The sequence below is a fragment of the Osmerus eperlanus genome, chromosome 19, assembly GCF_963692335.1.
Source record: "Osmerus eperlanus chromosome 19, fOsmEpe2.1, whole genome shotgun sequence".
NCBI classification, from domain to species: Eukaryota; Metazoa; Chordata; class Actinopteri; order Osmeriformes; family Osmeridae; genus Osmerus; species Osmerus eperlanus.
The window spans coordinates 5,864,959-5,886,065 of NC_085036.1; the positions used below are offsets into that span (position 1 = coordinate 5,864,959).

The 21,107-nt window shown below is 43.4% G+C and overlaps 2 protein-coding genes and 1 long non-coding RNA gene across 3 annotated transcripts; 2 read left to right on the forward strand and 1 right to left on the reverse strand.

Annotated features, from left to right (window-relative positions):
* Nucleotides 1-5,473: 5,473 nt before the first annotated feature.
* Nucleotides 5,474-7,440, forward strand: LOC134040012 (DNA polymerase theta-like). The gene is made up of 5 exons (XM_062486232.1): nucleotides 5,474-5,528; nucleotides 5,732-5,856; nucleotides 6,202-6,337; nucleotides 6,659-6,762; nucleotides 6,920-7,440. The coding sequence occupies exons 1-5, from the start codon at nucleotides 5,474-5,476 to the stop codon at nucleotides 7,031-7,033; spliced, it is 534 nt and encodes a 177-aa protein (XP_062342216.1). The 3' UTR covers nucleotides 7,034-7,440.
* A 10,788-nt stretch (nucleotides 7,441-18,228) lies between these two features.
* LOC134040006 (uncharacterized) lies at nucleotides 18,229-19,298 on the reverse strand. Its single transcript, XR_009932845.1, has 3 exons — nucleotides 19,130-19,298; nucleotides 18,928-19,042; nucleotides 18,229-18,642 (listed from the first exon to the last, which is right to left on the reverse strand). It is a non-coding gene; the product is annotated as an uncharacterized LOC134040006 (long non-coding RNA).
* A 569-nt stretch (nucleotides 19,299-19,867) lies between these two features.
* Nucleotides 19,868-21,107, forward strand: LOC134039943 (DNA polymerase theta-like). Its single transcript, XM_062486152.1, has 5 exons — nucleotides 19,868-19,946; nucleotides 20,097-20,198; nucleotides 20,413-20,524; nucleotides 20,700-20,824; nucleotides 20,938-21,107. The coding sequence occupies exons 1-5, from the start codon at nucleotides 19,869-19,871 to the stop codon at nucleotides 21,094-21,096; spliced, it is 576 nt and encodes a 191-aa protein (XP_062342136.1). The 5' UTR covers nucleotide 19,868; the 3' UTR covers nucleotides 21,097-21,107.

Sequence of the window (21,107 nt, forward strand, 5' to 3'; positions counted from 1 at the left end):
GACTACCGTTTCCGAAAGTAGATGTGGGCTTACTTCCTTAATAATATCAGCTAATATTGTACATTACACATCACAATTGTGTGTCATATCACAAAGTAAAATGAGTAAATAGTTATCACCCTGGCCTCTTTGCTTGTGGCGTTCCTGCAGCTGCCTTGCAGTAAAGCTATAGTTAGCCTAGCTATCCCCCAAGTTAACAGATGCGAAACGAATGTTCTGCTACAGGTAGTCACGCGTGTTTTCGTGACGTTAGTGACGTAGTGACGTTAGTAACGTCAGTGACTGTGGCTAGCAAATTAGCCACCGTTAGCTTCACTTTTCGCCACAAAAACTTAACTTAAGCCCAAACCATGCAACGGAACGTAAATTCCAATAGAAGCAACGCAATCGCTACCAAGACGAACCTTTTGACACCGCCGTTGTGTATGTAGGCCAAATATTGACTGAGTTTTAGGGGGGCGAAAATAAACAATAAATAAATATATATGTGAGAGAACAAAGGTTGCGCTCTCGCCGAAGGCTTGAGCACACCCAATTAAGAAAATAAAAGACCACAAAATCATGAAACGGGACCAAAGAAAAGACAAAATGGGGGGTATGCCACACTAACTCTTACGTTTGTTAGCCTTTTTGCTATGATGCTTGCTATGCAACAACAATATTTCGGTTTTAACTCAACAAACACGAGATAACATTTCACCATAATAGTGTGCTTTGCAACAAAACTGTTACAAGTTCAGTTATTATTTATTTTCATTATTTAGGTTAGGCCCTGTAACCAACGGAATTTTCAAATCTGTAGGTAGTTTCAAAGACGAACATTTTCTATTTGCTACAACTATATTTCGTGACAAAGTATAGTTTAACGTCATAACTAAAAGTGTTCCTCCCTAAAAGTGATATTAATATAGCATTTAATAACAGACATTTAGCGTGTAAGGGCATGTTTATGTAACCCTCCTATTATGTTTGGTGTCAATTTGACCCCAGGCTGTTTTAGCTGTATAGAACATAATCGGTCTTACCATAACAGCCTTTTGATTTCAATGGGGGGGGGGGGGGGCGCGTGTAATTCAATGTAGAACCGCCACTGGGAGGTGGGGAGTTGATTCCACCATTGGGGGGCCAGACAGGAGATAGCTTGTGTTGGGACCGGGCGCTCTTGAGCGGCGGGACCACCAGACGGTTGTCAGAAGAAGACCGTAGGTGGCGGGGGGGGGGGGGGGGGGGTGTAAGGCTGGAGGAGGGACTTGATGTAGTCGGGTGCAGTCCTGTTCACTGCTCGGAAGGTCAGTACCAGAGTCTTGAATCTGATACGGGCCGTGATGGGAAGCCAGTGGAGGGAGATGAGCAGCGGGGTAACATGGGAGCGTCTGGGTAGATTGAAGACCATACGGGCCACCACGTTCTGAATCCTCTGGAGAGGGCGGGTTGCGCATGCTGGGAGACCGGCGAGCAGCGAGTTGCAGTAGTCCAACTTTGAGAGGACAAGTGCTTGGACTAGCAGCTGGGTGGAATGCTCAGATAGGTATCTCCTGATCTTCCGGATGTTGTAGAGGGTGAATGTACACGACCGGGAGACAGCAGCAATGTGGGCTGTGAGGGAGAGCTCGTCATCCATGGTCACCCCGAGGTTCCTGGCAGAGGATGAAGGGGTCACCGTCGCCGATCCCAGGGTGATTGAGAGATCGTGGGAGATGGAGGGTTTGGCCGGGATGATGAGGAGTTCTGTTTTGGCGAGGTTCAGCTGGAGGTGGTGCTCGGTCATCCAGGCGGAGATGTCTGTGGCCTCGATCCTAGCTGAGATCCCCGGATCAGTCGGGGGGAACGACAGGTACAGCTGCGTGTCGTCAGCATAGCAGTGGTAGGAGAAGCCATGGGAGGTGATGATTGGTCCAAGCGAGGTGGTGTAGAGGGAGAAGAGAAGGGGTCCAAGGACGGATCCCTGTGGGACACCAGTGGAGAGCTGGCGGGGGCCTGACACTTTGCCTCCCCAGGAGACCTGGTAGGATCTTCCCGACAGGTAGGATGAGATCCACTGAAGTGCAATGCCAGTGATGCCCATCTCAGAAAGTCTGGCCAGCAGGATTTGATGGTTAACCGTACCAAACGCTGCAGAAAGGTCCAGCAGAATGATGACGGATGACCTCGAAGCCGCTCTGGCAGACTGGAGGGCCGTGGTGACTGACAGGAGGGCAGTTTCTGTGGAGTGGCCAGTCTTGAAGCCCGATTGGTTGGGGTCAAGCAGGTTGTTCTGAGAGAGGAAGTTTGACAGTTGGTTAGATACAGCGCCTTCAATTGTTTTAGAAAAGAAGGGTAGTAGTGATACCGGTCTGTAGTTCTGGAGGACAACTGGGTTACTGGAGGGTTTTTTGAGTAGAGGGCTAACTCTGGCCTGTTTGAAGGCAGAGGGGGAAGTGCCGGAAGTAAGAGAAGAGTTAAGGACATGGAGATGAAAAGTTATGATGGAGGGAGAGATGGTTTGAAAGAGAGGGGAGGGGACTGGATCAAGGGGACAGGAGGTGGGGCGATGAGAGAGAATGAGGTCAGAGATCTCTGCCTCGGACAGGGGAGAGAAAGCGTTTAGACATTTAGTTGGGTCAGTCAAAGAGGGTGAGTGGGAATTGGGTGGGTTCCTCAGGGAACCCACCCATATTATACTTTTTAATCGCAGCAAATGTGTGTCCAGGGCAAGAGCCAGCCCTGATATTTCCAGTTACACCAGCCCTAGCATGAGATTACCTTGGATAGAGGTGAAGAGGAACAGAGAGACGGTGGTCACAGTCACAGTGGCAGCCATGTCTGAGCTTCCTGCACTCAACTGCTGAGCTTAAACTGAAAGATTGGTTTGAATGCAGAAAGACTAGTTTGAGGTCAAACAGAGCTTTGTAGCCTAACTACACAGGAAGCCACAAAGGCATACAGAAAACCAGTCTCAGAACAGTGGAGGAGTGTCTCTATGTATGTGGATTCTGGTAATCTTTATTTGTTTATAAAGTAAGGTATTCAGTTTCTTTCCGTTCGGAACTACTGGTTACTGTTGGTAGAGTTTGTCATTAAAAACTTGGTTGAATTCATGTGAATTTGAGATATCCTCATATCATGTTCTCATTTGTCAGCAAGTTTTTATTTGGGCGGCGCGGGGCGGTGCGGGCGGCACGGGGCGGCGCGGGGCTTTGGCTTCCAATTCATCAGCCAAAACAGCACAACATCCATTAAAAGCTAACATAAAACCTGCCTTCTTCTATAAAAAAAACAACAACTGCAGAAGTAAACAGACTTACTTGAGATTTGGTGGCTGCAGGTGAACTTGTGGAAGCAAGCTGCACTGAGGATGATGGACTCTGGTGGAGGGGCGCGCAGAGTCAATCCCTCCCCTCAAGCCACTCCCCTTTGCGCCAAAACAGTGACTGTTAGTTGAAACTGAAAACCAGAAAGTTGAAACTGAAAACCAGAAAGTTGATACAGAAAACCAGTGACATTGTAAAAATCCTGACAGTGTAAAAAAACTGTAATTGGGGAAAAAAGCTGAAATCGAGAAAATGTGTAAAGATTGAAATTGAAAAACCAATTATGATGCATACAAATATCAAAATAAAATAGGATTGGGAGATTTTTTTTCTTCAGTTGAACATTTTTCTGTGCCATTACTTGTTGTTTCAATGCCAATTTCTATTTTTAATACCTCAGTGTTTTAGCTCCATATAAAGCTAGCTTGAACGGATGACTGGTTCAACTGGGTTTGGCGTGCGTATTCTGCTGAGCTGGTAGTCCACTTTTTAGTTTCGACACTGTGTCTGCTCTCATTTGGCCTTGTAAATTTGCATACTTGTCTGTGTGGCGGGTTTCATATGTCAGCGCAGATTGTATTCTTTGAACACAAACACGGTTTCTTGACAGATTAGACAAACAGCAATTTCTTTGCATTGAACAAAAAAATAATCACTTGTCCACTTAAATATCCTGCATTCTGAATCACCTTTTCTCTTTCCCAATCGTTTGGCCATTTTGTTGTCTGTTTGAATTTTCTTGCTGCCTCGCGTACACCTTCTCAATCACGATGGAACGTTATGTTGGATGTACCATTCTGTTGGTGGGTGAATCTAACAAATAATTTGTTTACGTTAATAATTATAGTTAATAACTAAGGGAAATTTTAGTTTGAAAGCCAACCTTCATTATCAAATACAGATATGATATGATTAAAACATATAGGCCTATTTAAAATTAAATTTTCAACATATGTCTCTGGCATTGTTTACAGGGCCGGTCCAGAGAGCCTGCTGTCTTTCTTACAGAACAGAGTGAGCTCCTGGTTGTGGTGCTCGGGGCATGTGTGTGCTCTGTTCCCCTCCTGCCTGGCTTCATCAAGCCTCAGCTGCTCCACTAAGTCACGTACGATCCTGTGGGATTGAAAAGACTTGCCGACAATAAAGGCGTTACACTGTGGACAGTGTTGGAGACCAGCACTCTGGCACTTGCGGATGCACTCTTTACAGAAGGTGTGTTGGTGTGACGGTATGTAACAGACGTAGCCACGCTCCGTCACAACAAGGTATCGTTCGCCACTCGCTGGGCTCGAATGCACGACCTCTGACTTGCCAAGCGCGACCACTACCAGCTACGCCAAAGAAAAGATAGCTATTCGTTGACGCGGGTGGCCTGTTACATACCTGAGGAGTGAGTTTCACAGGTTCACACCCGTTACATTGGCAGCTGAGGATTACTGGGTCAGTGAAGACCTCAGTGCAGATGGAGCAGAGGAGGTGGTCTAGAGCAGAGGAAATCCCCGCCATGCTGGAGCAAACTGCACACTACAGCTTACCATGAGAGAAAATAAGTTTCAATTGAGTCAGGTGGCTGAGCGGTGAGGGAGTCGGGCTAGTAATCTGAAGGTTGCCAGTTCGATTCCCGGCCGTGCCAAATGACGTTGTGTCCTTGGGCAAGGCACTTCACCCTACTTGCTTTGGGGGGAATGTCCCTGTACTTACTGTAAGTCGCTCTGGATAAGAGCGTCTACTAAATGTAAATGTAATTGCTTTTCCCTTGCCTTGTACACACAGACTGAACTTTGGTTTACAGCCAATATCAACTGAGGAATTTTGATTGTTCTTAAGAGTATAGCCTTCTCCGTCAGCATGAGACACTTCTCAGGTTAGGCATGCCTATTCCTTGATGTTCTGTCTCTACCTTTATCTGTAGGAGGGTTGATACTAGCTGCTGATTATGGAACCAGACCGGGTAATGCTATTAAGGCTAGTTGGTCAAGAACAAATTAAAAAGGGCTGGGTGAGGCTGACAGGTTGAAAACAAATGAACACACATACTCACTTCATGAAGGTGTGCCACTTACAAATCAACAAAATCCCAAATGTGACAAGTCGCATAGTGACATGTCATTGTGTTTATTAAAGAATGTGTGTGTGTGTGTGTGTGTGAGATGCTCAGATCTGATGATGGCATCATCTACGGGATGGGAGCTAAGTCTTTGGGGGAGCAGATGGGTGTGGATGAGAACGATGCTGCCTGTTACATAGAGAGCTTCAAGGTCCACATGTAGAGAAACTGTGGGCACATTTGTGTTTGTGTGATGTTCTGTTTTCTTTTAGCCTTGCAAAACAAAGATGCACCATTCCTGTGTATTCAACTTGTGTGTTGTGTTCATGATTGGTGAAGAGTACATTTCTGTGTATCTGTGTTTCTCTCTTTCTCTGTGTGTGTGTGTGTCCAGGGATCCAGTCCTTCCTGAGAGACACGGTGAAGAGCTGTGTAAAAAAGGGCTACGTTCAGACACTGCTGGGATACAGGAGATACCTGCCTGGGATCACAAACACCAACACATACGCCAGGGCACATGTATGTGTGTGTGAGGGGGCATGAGGCCCATATGAAGTGTTATGCCTTGCTTTGTTTAACTTGCTTGTTTTTGTTGTTGCTTTTTTGTTGCTTGTTTCTGTATGTTGTACTGCTGTGGTTGTGTACCGTTGTGCTTTTTACCTGATTTTTATTTTAGCCCCCTTCCCCTCTCCCTCAAAAAGCTTCTGCTTTTTGCCAGGCCATCACTGAAAATAAGAATTTGTTCTTAATGATTCTGCCTGGTTAAATAAAGGTTAAATACAAAATAAAAATATATAAAAAGTTATAACACATCTTATCTCTGATGTTTGACTGTAACAGAGTGTGTGTGGTTCTACCTCTCAGGCAGAGCGTCAGGCGGTGACCACCACTGTTCAGGGTTCAGCTGCTGACATCGTTAAACTGGCCACTGTCAACATCCAGCAGAGACTACAGGAAACCTTCCCTACTGCCCCCATGTCACATCAACACCCACACTCACGTAACACACACAGTAGCAAGTAGCTCACAACATTTACAAAAGGTACACATCATGTGACTATTTCAAATATGTCTGTATGAACACAAACACTAATGGCCTTTGCACACATTTGAGTCCAAAATTCGTGTCTGAAATGTTTGCACGTTAAAAAATGTTATGTCAATCACGCTTACACACTACCTCCGAAACATTTAGAGTTTTTTTGACAATTCAAAGCCACCAAATTTTGAGGCTGACGATTACAAAAAAACGCATACGAACATTTTGCACTCAGTGTGCAAAGGCCTTTACTGTGGTACTGATACATCGATGGCTGTGCAGACAGGGGCCGTAGCAGGACATGGCCTCGGGTCAGAGGGGCTTACTTCATCCTGCAGCTGCATGACAAGCTGATCTACGAGACCACAGAAGAAGACCTCATTCGGGTATGACTGAACCCTGAGCTTTAACGCCTGACCTTTAGCACCCTAACCTTGATAGACAGGCTCAGGCCTTAACCCTTCAAGGCTGCCTACAGTGTGATACAGGACAATACTGTGTAAGGACAGAATTTCAGACATGTTTTTCCTCCATCTCCCTTAGGTGGCTCAAATAGTGAAGAGAGAGATGGAGTCAGCAGTCAAGCTTTATGTGAAGCTCAGAGCCAAAGTCAAGGTGGGACCCAGCTGGGGTGACCTCCAGGACATGGAAATATGAAGGGGGGTTGAAAGTGGCCTTAGACATACTGAAGTAGGACTTGACAGCTTTACACAAGTGTTGCTTTCTGTGTTTTTCTACGTATATTTCTGTGTGATAGTCATTTATTCTCAACAATATACTGAATGGACTGAAATGTTTAACATATTTTAAAGTGTCAAGATAAGTTTTAATCTCTGCTGTTTACGAATGAACTGAATGTAGTAATGTATATGTATATTTTTAATCCTCTAAATTGTGATCCTGTGTAAAAGTTATTTGTCGGGGTATCGTATTTGATCCCATGATTACATATTAATAATATTGTGTTTGAAACATACAGTAAATGTAATCCATGAATCTCTGAATGTAACCTCCATATTGTGCTGTATGTTAGGATGATTTGTAAATAAAACAAATATATATGAGCAGAGCATCAACAGTGAGACCTCTTTATTAATATCATTTAATAACTATTGAAGTATCTGGTGCTTCAATAGTCCATCACGGACCCTCTCCTGGACCCCCCTGCAGTTTGGCTACAGAGCCAACAGGTCTGTACATACAGCTACAATTAAAACACGAACAAGGTGCTTGGACTGGGGCAGCTAGCTGAGCCAGTGGTTAGCTGGTCAGGTCCATGCTGGCATGCACGAAGCTAAAACAAGAGCTTGCTTATGAAAAATAATGTCTGTATCTTACTTCGACTCGAATGCCGGAGGAGTTCCCGAACAGACCTACACTGCTACAATTGTAGACAGGAAAGAATGTAGTCCCAGCCAAGTACTGCTTTGTATGGATTTCAAAATAAAAGATTTACTACATGACAACGTGTGGCGCAAATGAGAGAAATAACAATAATTGCAGATAATTTATTGGAGTGATTTAAATGATGAGAAATATTGACGTAGGCCTATGTATATTTATATCAATACGTTCCATCTTTATGAAAAATACATCCGAATGCTAGACATAATGACGTACAAAAAAACGTAATAATGTGTTATCTGCATACTTTATTGTAACATTACAGAGCTTGCTCATATTTCTTCTGAACAAGCAGGTGAACAGTACAGCTTTCTCAGGAGATTTTCTCAGTCAGGCTAATCAGCCAATTTTGTGTTTTTGGTGAGTAATTCTTATTTACTTATTAATATTTACTTTGTATAATATTAGTCGTAACATTGTATTTTATTACTTTGTTTTATCCACATTGCCTGGTGAATGTTTGGAACGGTTGCAAAAAGGTGGCGTTTGTGTTTTAACAACGTTTCTGTAATTAGTTATTGCTTAGGGAATTGTTCAAATCTGTGAATATATTTCCAACTTTATCTGTCTTGGCTATATACAACCAATTAATAATTTATCAGTAAGGCAGAGATAATAATATGTAGAGAACCAGCCTTTTAGTGACAAATTGAATTTTAGTGCTGGCTATATTCATAATGGAAACAGTTTTCTATTCGGATTATTTAAAAACTGAAAAAACTGAAAGTAGTACTGTCATTGTTCATGCAATTCACGTTTTACAGAAAACACAATCGGAATTACCAAATGAGGAATATTGACGTATATTTATTTAAAATTATATAGGCTACTGTATAAAATATGTATTATGTCCAAATGCTACACATTATGACGTAGGCTACAGCAACGTAATAATGGTGTACATTCATACTTTAATCTAACATTACAGAGCTACATCACATTTCTTCTGAAAAAGTGAACGGTATTTACTGTCTAGCTTTCTCTGAAGATTTTCTCAAGCTAATCAGCCAATTTCGGTGAGTAATTCTTCTTAACACATTAATACTTAGTGTAATCTTACATGTAACGGAATTTAATGCTAAATGTAATCCACACTTCTGTAATGCAGTTACCGTCAATAACATGGGTGTACAACTAAAAACAAATGTCCTGCACATTCAAAATTCAGTACATTTACAGCGAGTTTTGATACATGGTTTTCTTATTGTGCATTGTTATGACAGACCACATCAGTAAAAAGAGACTCAAGACTCAGTCCACAAAAGTAAATCAAACCTCAACAGCATTGCAGTTACTAACATTTTTTAAAAATCTCAATTGCTTCACAGCCAATTACTGTGCGAAAACATTAAGGAGAGGCACATTGATGGCTGCAACAAACATGCCGAATCCAGACTCTCCCAGTCAGGTCAGCTCCTCTCTAATTACACTTTCCCATATCACTGTTATTGGCCATAGGCTAATGCAGGGGTTTTCAGAGACTAGATTTATGCAAACCGTGCCCTGACTAATTAACGATGTTGATGATTCTCCACAGTCTGACAGAGTGACAGTACTGCTGAAGAGAAGGGATGAGCGTCCTCTTTCCTCCATCAGCTTGTCATACTCGGATGTCACAACTGACTCAGAAACTGATGGTGAATCTCAGGTGAGAGAGCTGTACCTGATGCTGACATTGGGTTATATATTGTTTTCTGTAACGGCGAGTAACCATGGTTGGTGAAGACTAACGACGTATCTTTCACAGAGGGATGATCCTCAGAACCATCCTTGGACCAAAATAAGTGGCAAGGATTCAACCAAGGGGGATGACCTGTCTCTACATTCATTTGATGAGGCAGATTTTCTGGTCAGCTTGTGCATAGTGATAAGTGAAATGGATAAGGTCTTGCATCAACTTACATTTAAATACTTAAACACCAAACATAGTCAAATCCCAGTGACTGTGTCTTTAATGTAGGGAGATGAACATGATGGAATCAGTTCCCGACAGAATGTCAAAGATTCGAAAAATGGGGATGACCTCTCTATTCATTCATTCGATGAGGCCGATTTTCTGGTCAGTTTGTGCATCAAAAGCATCAAGGTACATAACATTTTTGAACATAGACTAACAATATGTTACCATCTGACCCACAGTGTGATGAGGACTGTGACCATAATGTGACACCTGTCCAGGACAAACGCCTGGTATGTGTGTGACAAAAGGTCTATGAATTGGCCTGTTTTTCTGTTCAGATTTTCCCCTCTGCCCTGTTCCTGCACATTGTACTTTACTCTTGCTCTCCCTCTAGAATCGTGTTACGGATTGTGAAGTCCAGGACATTCTGTCTCCCTCTGTGAGTGTACGGGAAGAGAACAAAGCCAATCTGCGGAAGAGAGCCAGGCAGGCCCGTGCCGAAAGACACCATTTCTTGAAAATGTTTGAAAAAATCCTGCAAGACCTGGAACATGACGCAAACTTGGAGGAGATCCCGAACACCAAACACGTCAAAGACGTGTCTGCTGTGAAGATCCACAGACAGGTATCGAATGACACTATCCTGATTAAGTTGGTCGATTGTCATCCTAAAGCGCCATGGAAAGATCTCAGGTCCCACATGCCAAAAGGTTATATCTTCTCTTGTCTCCCCAGGATCTCTCTGAGATAGAGATCAGTCCTGTGGTCCCCTTCTCCATTGAGGATGCCACAGACTCAACCCCTCTGACTCCTCCTACTCCCGAGGTCCTCCTCTTGAACCAGCAGGTCCCCCAGGCTCCTCTCAACTGTGTCACCGTTGGAGTTGTGACTCCTAGCAGGCCTGAGACTCCGCCTGCTGTGGGGTGTTTGCCCCACTCTTGTCTGCCACCAATCACCAACTTGAGCACTGATGCAAAGAAGCTGCTGCAAGGAGGATTGGATGAGCTCCAGCAGGTGGGTCATTATCATCACAGGCAAATATATGATGATATTCACAAGGTGTTCTGTTTTCAGGATATGACGAAGCAGACAACGGGGAAAAAGAAGGCCAAAGCCCAGTCACACATCCAACCACTGACTGTGGAGGAAGATTCCATTAACAACGGGAAGGAGAAGAAAAAGAAAAATGTGGGAAAGAGGTGAGGGCAGATAGCAGAAAGGCTAAATGAAGGGGGTCATACAATGTGGGTAAAGAGCGCAAGACCCTCATTGTAAGGATGTGAGAATGCATACTGGTATGGCAGATTACATTTGATGTTTTTTCTTATGATTGACAGGTTTCTCCAGTGGCTGTCACGCAAACTCATATGCGGCTGTTGTTCAGATGTTTAACAAACATCATGCATGCATATTCATGCTCTTTCACTACACTGAGATCATGTAGACATACACACTCCACCCTTACACACACACATTCACTCTCTTTTTCTCTCTCTCTCTCTTTCTCTCTCTCTCTCTCCCTCTCTCACACACACACATACACACACATTCACTCTCTCTCTTTCTCTCTCTCTCTCTCTCTCTCTCTCTCTCTCTCTCTCTCTCTCTCTCTCTCTCCCTCTCTTTCACACACACACACATACACTCTCTCTCTTTTTCTCTCTCTCTCTCTTTCTCACACACACACACACACATCTACACACATTCACTCTCTCTCTCTCTCTCTACACAGAGATCATGTAGACATACACACTTATGACATCATCAGTTACACACCAGAATTTTTTTTTCATATCACAGATGCTTGACTAAATGTTGTTCTCAATGAAGTTATCATTTTGTGTTTCATTTGGTATTGCTTTTTGATGGTTGATGATTATACTGACCTGCTTCACATGGGTTTCCTGTAGTGGAGATGGACTACTAGTGTTTTCTTCTGGGAGTCTGATAAAGGAAAGAATAAAAATGAATGGTCACACATAAAATATACACAGAAAAATTATTACAAATATTGTTACAATGTAAACTTGACAAAATGTGTAGTCCAGAGCCATAGAAAAAATGTCTATGGCTCTGGTGTAGTCTAAACTGGACTATGGGCCGTAGTGGACTTGATGGACAATCTCATATGGCCGTCACCTAGACATTACAGAACCTTAGCAGCGAAAGTTGGATCCCTCGGCATCAAAACACTTCCTGACGTCACAGTTTGGCTCTCACAACGTATGCTGTATCTAGCCAACCAACGTGACCGTGACACATCTCCAATATTATTCAGAGGACTGGTTTTAGAAGTGGTATACACCTGTAAAACAATGACATTTCTTTACAAAGAGGAGCACCCGTTTGAGAATAGGAGGTCAGAGGGAGAGAAAATAAGGAAGAAGTACCCAGACAGGGTGACAGTAAGTTGTCACAACTAAAGATTGTCGCATACATTTACTTGATGCTAAACCTGCTACCCATGCTAGATGCTCTGAGGTATGTTTGTAAAACGCTGACAGGGCTGTTTTGTTATGAGTCTACATTCATTATAAGGGTGCGAACAGCTCAGTGGCAGAGCATTTGACTACAGATCAAGGTCAAAGGTTCCAAGCCCCCTCTTTGTCTCTTAAGCGTCTGTATATAATATACATTATGTATTATTGTATATACTCCACACTTATATTCATATAATATACATTATATATTACTGTATATACTCCATACTTATATTGTTTTTTTTCTTTTTTGTTGCAGATTCACTTCAGATGTCCGGTCCGTTCTAAGTCGAAACCTCCATCAGCATCGGCTATGGTGATTGGTCAGTTTGAGCTAGCAACTGGCTCCACTTCTTAGAATGCCTTCTCTGCTGGCTGTTGCACACGCCCTCCCCTTTCCCCATACAGTCAGTTCTTCATCTCTATGTGAGGCCTTTGAGAATGAGATGAGACTTGGGACCTCAATAGGAAAGGGGAGCAACAAGGAAACCTAAAAACAAGTAGAGAACAGCTTTTTTTTTTTTTTTTTTTTTAAACAAACATTTTTGCCTTATAGTCTTTGGATTCTTGGTCTCAGTCTGTATTACCTGTCAACGTTTCAGAAAATGTTTCGTATTCCATTCCTGTCTTCACCTTGTCATCTATTTGCTCAGGTGAAATATCACATCGAAAGACATTTCTGGGGTTTCAAAGCCACATTATAACAATCAAGTTGAAAATATCCATGTCACAGATGGACTGCTCCCTTTCAATTATTGAGAATGTACAGATTTTTTCAGTTGTCGTAATATGAAATGACATAAATGTCAATTTTTAAAAAAAATACTTTTCTATTTTCAAATTATTGACTGTTTTCTATTTTTCTATATTTTTCTATTTACTTCGATGTACCAAAACATCCCAGCCCTATCAATCAACAATGTATGTCTCTGGGTGGGTATGGGTAGAAAACATGGAGTCTATCAGTGTTTCCAATAAAACGCTGGGTATCATCCTTGTGACAGATCGGTGTTGAGATTGGGCATGGTTTCATTATAAGCAAAAGTCCTAGCATGTCCTGTATTGACATGGTCACCTATCTGTTCAGTAAATATTTTTACCTTGAAGGTAAGACATTTGACATGAGCTCTGGAAGAAATTGAGAGACCGACGCAAGCAAGCACACCCTACAATTTCCCCTGAAATTGTACCCTCTCTAGTTTAAATAGTCATTTTTTCAAAATGTATACATTAAAGTTCCTTACAATGAGCATAAGTCTATTAATTGTTAAATATATTAAACATAATCAATTAAAATATACTATAATGTTTTAAATATGGCTAGCTGTGAAACAAGCAAGATTCAAAACTCGTATGAGATTGGTTTACATGAAATTTTCAGGAAGTGAAATAGTTTTGAGGTGGAAATGACCTCAGTTTTCGCGCTTTCCCAACCGTTTCTCGCCCTGGGTGTAATTCAATGTAGAACCGCCACTGGGAGGTGGGGAGTTGATTCCACCATTGGGGGGCCAGACAGGAGAAGAGCTTGTGTTGGGACCAGGCGCTCTTGAGCGGCGGGACCACCAGACGGTTGTCAGAAGAAGACCGTAGGTGGCGGGGGGGGGGTTGTAAGGCTGGAGGAGAGACTTGATGTAGTCGGGTGCAGTCCTGTTCACCGCTCGGAAGGTCAGTACCAGAGTCTTGAATTTGACGGGCCGCGTCTGGTCTTCTGGACAAATTTAATGTTTCCCCTACTTATTGTAATCTTACACGTAAAACATAATTAAAGCAAGTTTTGATACATGGTTTTCTTTTTGTATTGTTATAACTGGCCACATCAGTACAGAGACTCAAGGCTCAGTCCACAAATGGCCTGTAAATCAAACCTCAACAGCATTGCAGTTACAAAAGTTACAAGTTCTCTCTCTCTCAATTGCTTCACAGCCAATCATTGTGAGCCAATCAAGGAGAGGCAGATATCTGGGGTTCAGCAACAGATATGCCGAAACCAAATTCTCCCAGTCAGGTCAGCTCCTCTCTAATAACACTTTGCCATAATCATTGTTATTGGCCATAGCCTAATGCAGTGGTTTTCAGATATTCGATTTATGAAAACTAACAGTCTATCTTACACATAGTTTGATGATCCTGATCGTCGTTGGGACAGTGGAACGAGATCCAAACGGATACTGGTTAGAGAAATGGATGAGGCCGTAATGGTAAGAACCTTATATCAACTTAAATCTAAATGTTTAAACAGCAAACATGGTCAAATACCTCTCTGAGTGACTGTGTCTCTATTGTAGGGAGTTGAACTTGATGGGACCACATTCCAAGACAAGGAAAAGGATTGGAAATGTGGGGATGATCTTTCTCTCTGTTCATTTGATGAGGCAGATTTCAGTAGTTTATGCATAGTGATAGGTGAAATGGATTACATCGAATTGGTAAGATCCTTATTTTACCTTCAACTTAAATGGTAAATCATCAAACATGGTCAAATACCTCTGAGTGTCTCTAATATAGGGAGTTGAACGTGGTGGGAACACCGTCCGACAGACTGAAGATCATGATGACCTCTCTCTATGTTCAGTCAGCGAGACAGATTTTCTGGTCAGTTTGTTCATCAAAAGCATCAAGGTACATTTCGAAGATAGACTGTGTGAACAATGTGTTCCCATCTGACCCACAGTCTGATGAGGACCGTGAGCACCAGGAGGATCCCTGTCCGGACCAACGCCTGGTATGTATGTGTGTGACAAAAGGTTAATGAATTGGCCTGTTTTTCTTTTCAGATTTTCACATTTTCCCCTCTGCCCTGTTCCTGCACATTGTCCTTTACTCTTGGTCTCCCTAGAATCGTTTTATGGATTGTGAAGTCCAGGTCATTCCTCCTGGCTCTGTGAGACCAGACGAAGAGAACAGACCCCTCTGGGAGAGACTCAACAGGCAGGCCATCAAGGCATCCCTGGAACTTCTTCAACTTGACATTGAAGTCACCCAGGATGTCATGTACACCGACCCGTACCTGGAAGAGGTGCCTGTTGCAAAGAGCCAGAGGCAAGGCAAGGTGGGTGCAGCCCTGAGGCGGTATGCGAACGAGTTCAGGGGGAGAAGGCTCCAGAAGATCCAGAAAGACATGTTGGAACGGATCTTGACAGAGTTTGAAGGACTTTACGAAGTCATGGACTCGGACCACGCTGATCACAGTGATGTGGACCTGCATGAGATATGGCAGAGAGATGCTGAAGCTGCACATGGCGTGCAGGGCCTGCAGGGACCTCACTGCGAGGATCGACCAAGTGTGTAGTTCAACACCAAAGATCAACCCCTCTCAGCAAGAGAAGTGCACCATCCAACGCTTTGTAAGTAATCAATACAGAAACAGTACATATTCATTGATTCAGCTATTGTTTGATTCAAGGTATAGAATGACACTATCCTGATTAAGTTTGTTGATTATCATCCTAAAGAGGCATGGAAAGATCCCAGGTCCCACATGCCAAAAGGTGATGTCTTCTCTTGTGACTGTGTGTCCCCAGGATCTATCTTAGACAGAGATCACTCCTGTGGTCCCCTTCTGCATTGAGGATGCCACGGAATCACCCCCGCTGACTCCTACTCCCGAGGCCATCCTCTTCAATCAGCAGGTTCCCCGCTTTGACTCTTCTTAACTGTGTCACCGTTGGGGTTGTGACTCCTTGCAGCCCTGAGACTCCGCCTGCTGTGGGGTATTTACCACACTCTCGTCTGGGACCAATCACCAACTTGAACGCTGATGCAAAGAAGCTGCTCCAAGGAGGATTGGAAGAGCTCCAGAAGGTGGGTCATCATCATCATCACCACAGGTATCATCACATATGATGACACTGTTAAAGCATAAATCACAATATGCACAATAATAACGAATGAGGCGTGAAAAGAATCAGGATTTCTTCCATGCAAGCATGTGTTCTGCTTTCAGAATATGACGGAAGAGACGACTGGCAAAGGGGAAAAGAAGGCCAAAGCGATGTCGTACGTCCAACCACTGACTGTGGAGGAAGTCAGTGAGAAAAAGCAAAAGGATGACTCCAAAAACGACGAGAAGGAGAAGAAAAAGAAAAAGAAGAATGTGGGAAAGAGGTGAGGACAGATAGCAGAAAGGCTAAATGGAGGGGTTGGTAGAATGTGGGTAAAGACAGTAAGACCCTCAGTGTATGGATGAGAGAATGTGTACTGGTATGGCTGATTACATTTGATGTTATGTTTGACAGGTTTCTCCAGTGGCTGTCGCGCAAATTCATATGCGGCTGTTCTTCAGATGTTTAACAAACATGCATGCATATGCTCTTTCTCTCTCTCTGTCTTTCACTACACAGAGATCATGTAGACATACACACATATGACATAATCCGTTACACACCACCCTTACACACACACACATTCATTCTCTCTCTCTTTCTCTTTCTTTCTCTCTCTCTCTCTCTCTCTCTCTCTCTCTCTCTCTCTCTCTCTCTCTCTCTCTCTCTCTCTCTCTCTTGCTCTCGCTCTCTCTCTCTCTCTCTCTCTCTCTCTCTCTCTCTCTCTCTCTCTCTCTCTCTCTCTCTCTCTCCCCTCTCTCACTACACATATATCATGTAGACATACACACTTATGATGTCAGCAGTTGCACACCACCCTTTCCTCAGACTTTTTTTTTCATATCACAGATGCTTGACTTAATGTTGTTCTCAATAAAGTTATCATTTTGTGTTTCATTTGGTATTGCTTTTTGATGGTTACTACTTGATGATTATTACTGCACTGCATCACGTGGGCTTGCTGTAATGGAGATGTACTACCAGTGTTTTCTTTTGGGAGTCTGATAAAGGAAAGAATAGAAATATGGTCACGCACAAAATATACACAGAAAAACTCCTTCAAATATTGTTACAATGTAAACTTGACAAAATGTGTAGTCTAAACTGGTCTTTGGGCCGGAGTGGACTTGATGGACAATCTCATATGGCCGCCACCTAGAAGGGATGACATCACTCTCCCACACGGCCAGCACCTAGAAATCACAGAAATTCACAATCATCAAGGAAGTACACAGCCTCATAAGATCTCTCAGACCATCTGTCTCAAACAAATGACTTTTCAAGAGTGCCCATTTCAAGTCTAGGATCCATTCTATTTCGTGCAGTCTATTTCGTGCAGTTTCTGTGGTCAAGATTATTGCCTATCAATATTGCTGTTAACTTGGCAGAAGCTGCTCCAAGGAGGATTGGAAGAGCTCCAGAAGGTGGGTCATCATCATCATCACCACAGGTATCATCACATATGATGACACTGTTAAAGCATAAATCACAATATGCACAATAATAACGAATGAGGCGTGAAAAGAATCAGGATTTCTTCCATGCAAGCATGTGTTCTGCTTTCAGAATATGACGGAAGAGACGACTGGCAAAGGGGAAAAGAAGGCCAAAGCGATGTCGTACGTCCAACCACTGACTGTGGAGGAAGTCAGTGAGAAAAAGCAAAAGGATGACTCCAAAAACGACGAGAAGGAGAAGAAAAAGAAAAAGAAGAATGTGGGAAAGAGGTGAGGACAGATAGCAGAAAGGCTAAATGGAGGGGTTGGTAGAATGTGGGTAAAGACAGTAAGACCCTCAGTGTATGGATGAGAGAATGTGTACTGGTATGGCTGATTACATTTGATGTTATGTTTGACAGGTTTCTCCAGTGGCTGTCGCGCAAATTCATATGCGGCTGTTCTTCAGATGTTTAACAAACATGCATGCATATGCTCTTTCTCTCTCTCTGTCTTTCACTACACAGAGATCATGTAGACATACACACATTTGACATAATCCGTTACACACCACCCTTACACACACACACATTCATTCTCTCTCTCTTTCTCTTTCTTTCTCTCTCTCTCTCTCTCTCTCTCTCTCTCTCTCTCTCTCTCTCTCTCTCTCTCTCTCTCTCTCTCTCTCTCTCTCTCTCTCTCTCTCTTGCTCTCGCTCTCGCTCTCTCTCTCTTTCTCTCTCTCTCTCTCTCTCTCTCTCTCTCTCTCTCTCTCTCTCTCTCTCCCCTCTCTCACTACACATATATCATGTAGACATACACACTTATGATGTCAGCAGTTGCACACCACCCTTTCCTCAGACTTTTTTTTTCATATCACAGATGCTTGACTTAATGTTATTCTCAATAAAGTTATCATTTTGTGTTTCATTTGGTATTGCTTTTTGATGGTTACTACTTGATGATTATTACTGCACTGCATCACGTGGGCTTGCTGTAATGGAGATGTACTTCCAGTGTTTTCTTTTGGGAGTCTGATAAAGGAAAGAATAGAAATATGGTCACGCACAAAATATACACAGAAAAACTCCTTCAAATATTGTTACAATGTAAACTTGACAAAATGTGTAGTCTAAACTGGTCTTTGGGCCGGAGTGGACTTGATGGACAATCTCATATGGCCGCCACCTAGAAGGGATGACATCACTCTCCCACACGGCCAGCACCTAGAAATCACAGAAATTCACAATCATCAAGGAAGTACACAGCCTCATAAGATCTCTCAGACCATCTGTCTCAAACAAATGACTTTTCAAGAGTGCCCATTTCAAGTCTAGGATCCATTCTATTTCGTGCAGTCTATTTCGTGCAGTTTCTGTGGTCAAGATTATTGCCTATCAATATTGCTGTGAACTTGGCAGGCTAACACAAGCATCTAGCTGCCCTGTTGACTGTTGAGCGTTGTGATACTCAATGAGAAACAACAACTTGATAAATGAGTCCATTCATACCCTGGTCCTAAGGTTTTCCCCGGCGAAAACCTTGGTTGGCTGTGGTGCTAATGTCCTTCCCATTATAAACCCTCATTTTAGGCAGGAGCACCATCAGCTTGTAGTTGTCATTGACCTGAAAAAATGTTCATACATTAAACAGTTTGAAACACAAAAGAAAGCCCATGTACAAAACAAATATAAAACCTAGATCGATACTTACTGTAAGGTATAGGTTATCCTCAACTTTCAGCTCCTCCAACGATTCAAGTGTGGTGACATCCTCCAGGTCATTGTTGCTTAGGTCCAGTTTGAGCAAGGAGGGCAGACACATACCCTGGGGCATCTCTTCAAGAGAGTTCCCAGATAAGTCCAACTGTTCCAAACATTTGAGGCGAAAAAAGCAATGGAACAGACAAGTCCTTACTCTTTAGTCCCAACTTCGAGAGGCTGTGATCATTACAGAACTACATCACATTTCTTCTGAAAAAGTGAACGGTATTTACTGTCTAGCTTTCTCTGAAGATTTTCTCAAGCTAATCAGCCAATTTGGTGCTTTTCGGTGAGTAATTCTTCTTAACACATTAACACTTAGTGTAATCTTACATGTAACGGAATTTAATGCTCAATTTAATCCACACTTCTGTAATGCAGTTACAGTCAAATGGGCTCTGTGGAGATCTAATAGAAAAGCACAGAAAAGATTGTCTCCCTCCAGCTGTATGCTCTTAGGGTAACATTCATAACGATGACACGGTGGGTTTGTCCTCCCAGCAGGAGAGGGCGCTCCAGGCTGCCAGCCCCTCCTGCAGGCAGTCCAGAGAAGGATATCGCCTTCTCCATCAGCATGAGACACGCCTTCATCCCCTTCTCAGGTAAGGCCACGCCTCTATCTCTCTCTACGTCCCTCTATCTCTCTCTCTCTCTCTCTCTCTCTCTCTCTCTCTCTCTCTGTAGGAGGGATGATCCTAGCTGCTGATTATTCCCAGTTGGAGCTGCGGGTGCTAGCTCACCTCTCTAAGGACCAGCGCCTCCTACAGGTCAGGAGACGCATGCACAAACAGTCAGACAGGAATTCTGACAGGACACCTTGTGGACAGCAAAATGGTCCTCACCTGATGATGCACTCTCTCTCTCTCTGTCTCTCTGTTTCCTCTCTCTCTATGTCTCACTCTCTCTCTCTGAGCCAGGTGCTGAACGGAGGGGTGGATGTTTTCCGCTGCATCGCGGCAGAGTGGAAGAACATAACCCCAGATGCTGTGAAGGACGGCCTCAGACAGCAGGCCAAGCAGGTGGGGTGGGGTGAGGGGGGGGGTGCTAGCAAGGCTAGTTGGTCAAGAACAAAATCAAAAGGGCCGGCTGAGGTTGACTGGCCGATAAACAAATACACACATACTCACTTCATGAAGGTGTGCCACTTTCAAATCTGCAAAATCCCCAAATGTGACAAGTCACATCATGACAAGTCATTAATGTGTGTTAAACATGTGTGCATGACATGCTCAGATTTGCTATGGCATCATCTACGGGATGGGAGCCAAGTCTCTGGGGGAGCAGATGGGCGTGGATGAGAACGATGCTGCCTGTTACATAGAGAGCTTCAAGGCCAGATACACAGGTAGACACTGTCTGTGGGCACATTCTTTTAGCCTTGCAAAACAAAGATGCACCATTCCTGTTTGTTCAACTTGTGTGTTGTGTTCATGATTGGTTAAGAGTATGTTTCTGTGTGTGTATTTCACTCTCTTTCTCTGTGTGTGTGTTTCTCTCTGTGTGTGTGTGTGTCCATCCAGGGATCCAGTCCTTCCTGAGAGACACGGTGAAGAGCTGTGTAAAAAAGGGCTACGTTCAGACACTGCTGGGACGCAGGAGATACCTGCCTGGGATCACAAATGGCAACACCTACGCCAGGGCACATGTATGTGTGTGTGTGTGTGTGTGTGAGGGGGTGTGAGGCCCATCTGAAGTGTTATAACACATCTTATCTCTGATGTTTGACTGTAACAGAGTGTGTGTGGTTCTGCCTCTCAGGCAGAGCGCCAGGCGGTGAACACCACTGTTCAGGGTTCAGCTGCTGACATTGTTAAACTGGCCACTGTCAACATCCAGCAGAGACTACAGGAAACCTTCCCTACTGCCCCCCTGTCACATCAACACCCACACTCAGGTAACACACACAGTAGCAAGTAGCTCACAACATT

What these genes read in the sequence shown, in the direction of transcription:
- LOC134040012 (XM_062486232.1), top strand. Translation starts at nt 5,474, where the DNA reads ATGGGAGCTAAGTCTTTGGGGGAGCAGATGGGTGTGGATGAGAACGAT. An exon ending in GGATGAGAACGATGCTGCCT is followed by an intron (nt 5,529 to 5,731) that starts GTTACATAGAGA and finishes GTGTGTGTCCAG; the next exon opens with GGATCCAGTCCTTCCTGAGA. An exon ending in ACACATACGCCAGGGCACAT is followed by an intron (nt 5,857 to 6,201) that starts GTATGTGTGTGT and finishes TCTACCTCTCAG; the next exon opens with GCAGAGCGTCAGGCGGTGAC.
- LOC134039943 (XM_062486152.1), top strand. Translation starts at nt 19,869, where the DNA reads ATGATCCTAGCTGCTGATTATTCCCAGTTGGAGCTGCGGGTGCTAGCT. An exon ending in AGGACCAGCGCCTCCTACAG is followed by an intron (nt 19,947 to 20,096) that starts GTCAGGAGACGC and finishes TCTCTGAGCCAG; the next exon opens with GTGCTGAACGGAGGGGTGGA. An exon ending in ACACCTACGCCAGGGCACAT is followed by an intron (nt 20,825 to 20,937) that starts GTATGTGTGTGT and finishes TCTGCCTCTCAG; the next exon opens with GCAGAGCGCCAGGCGGTGAA.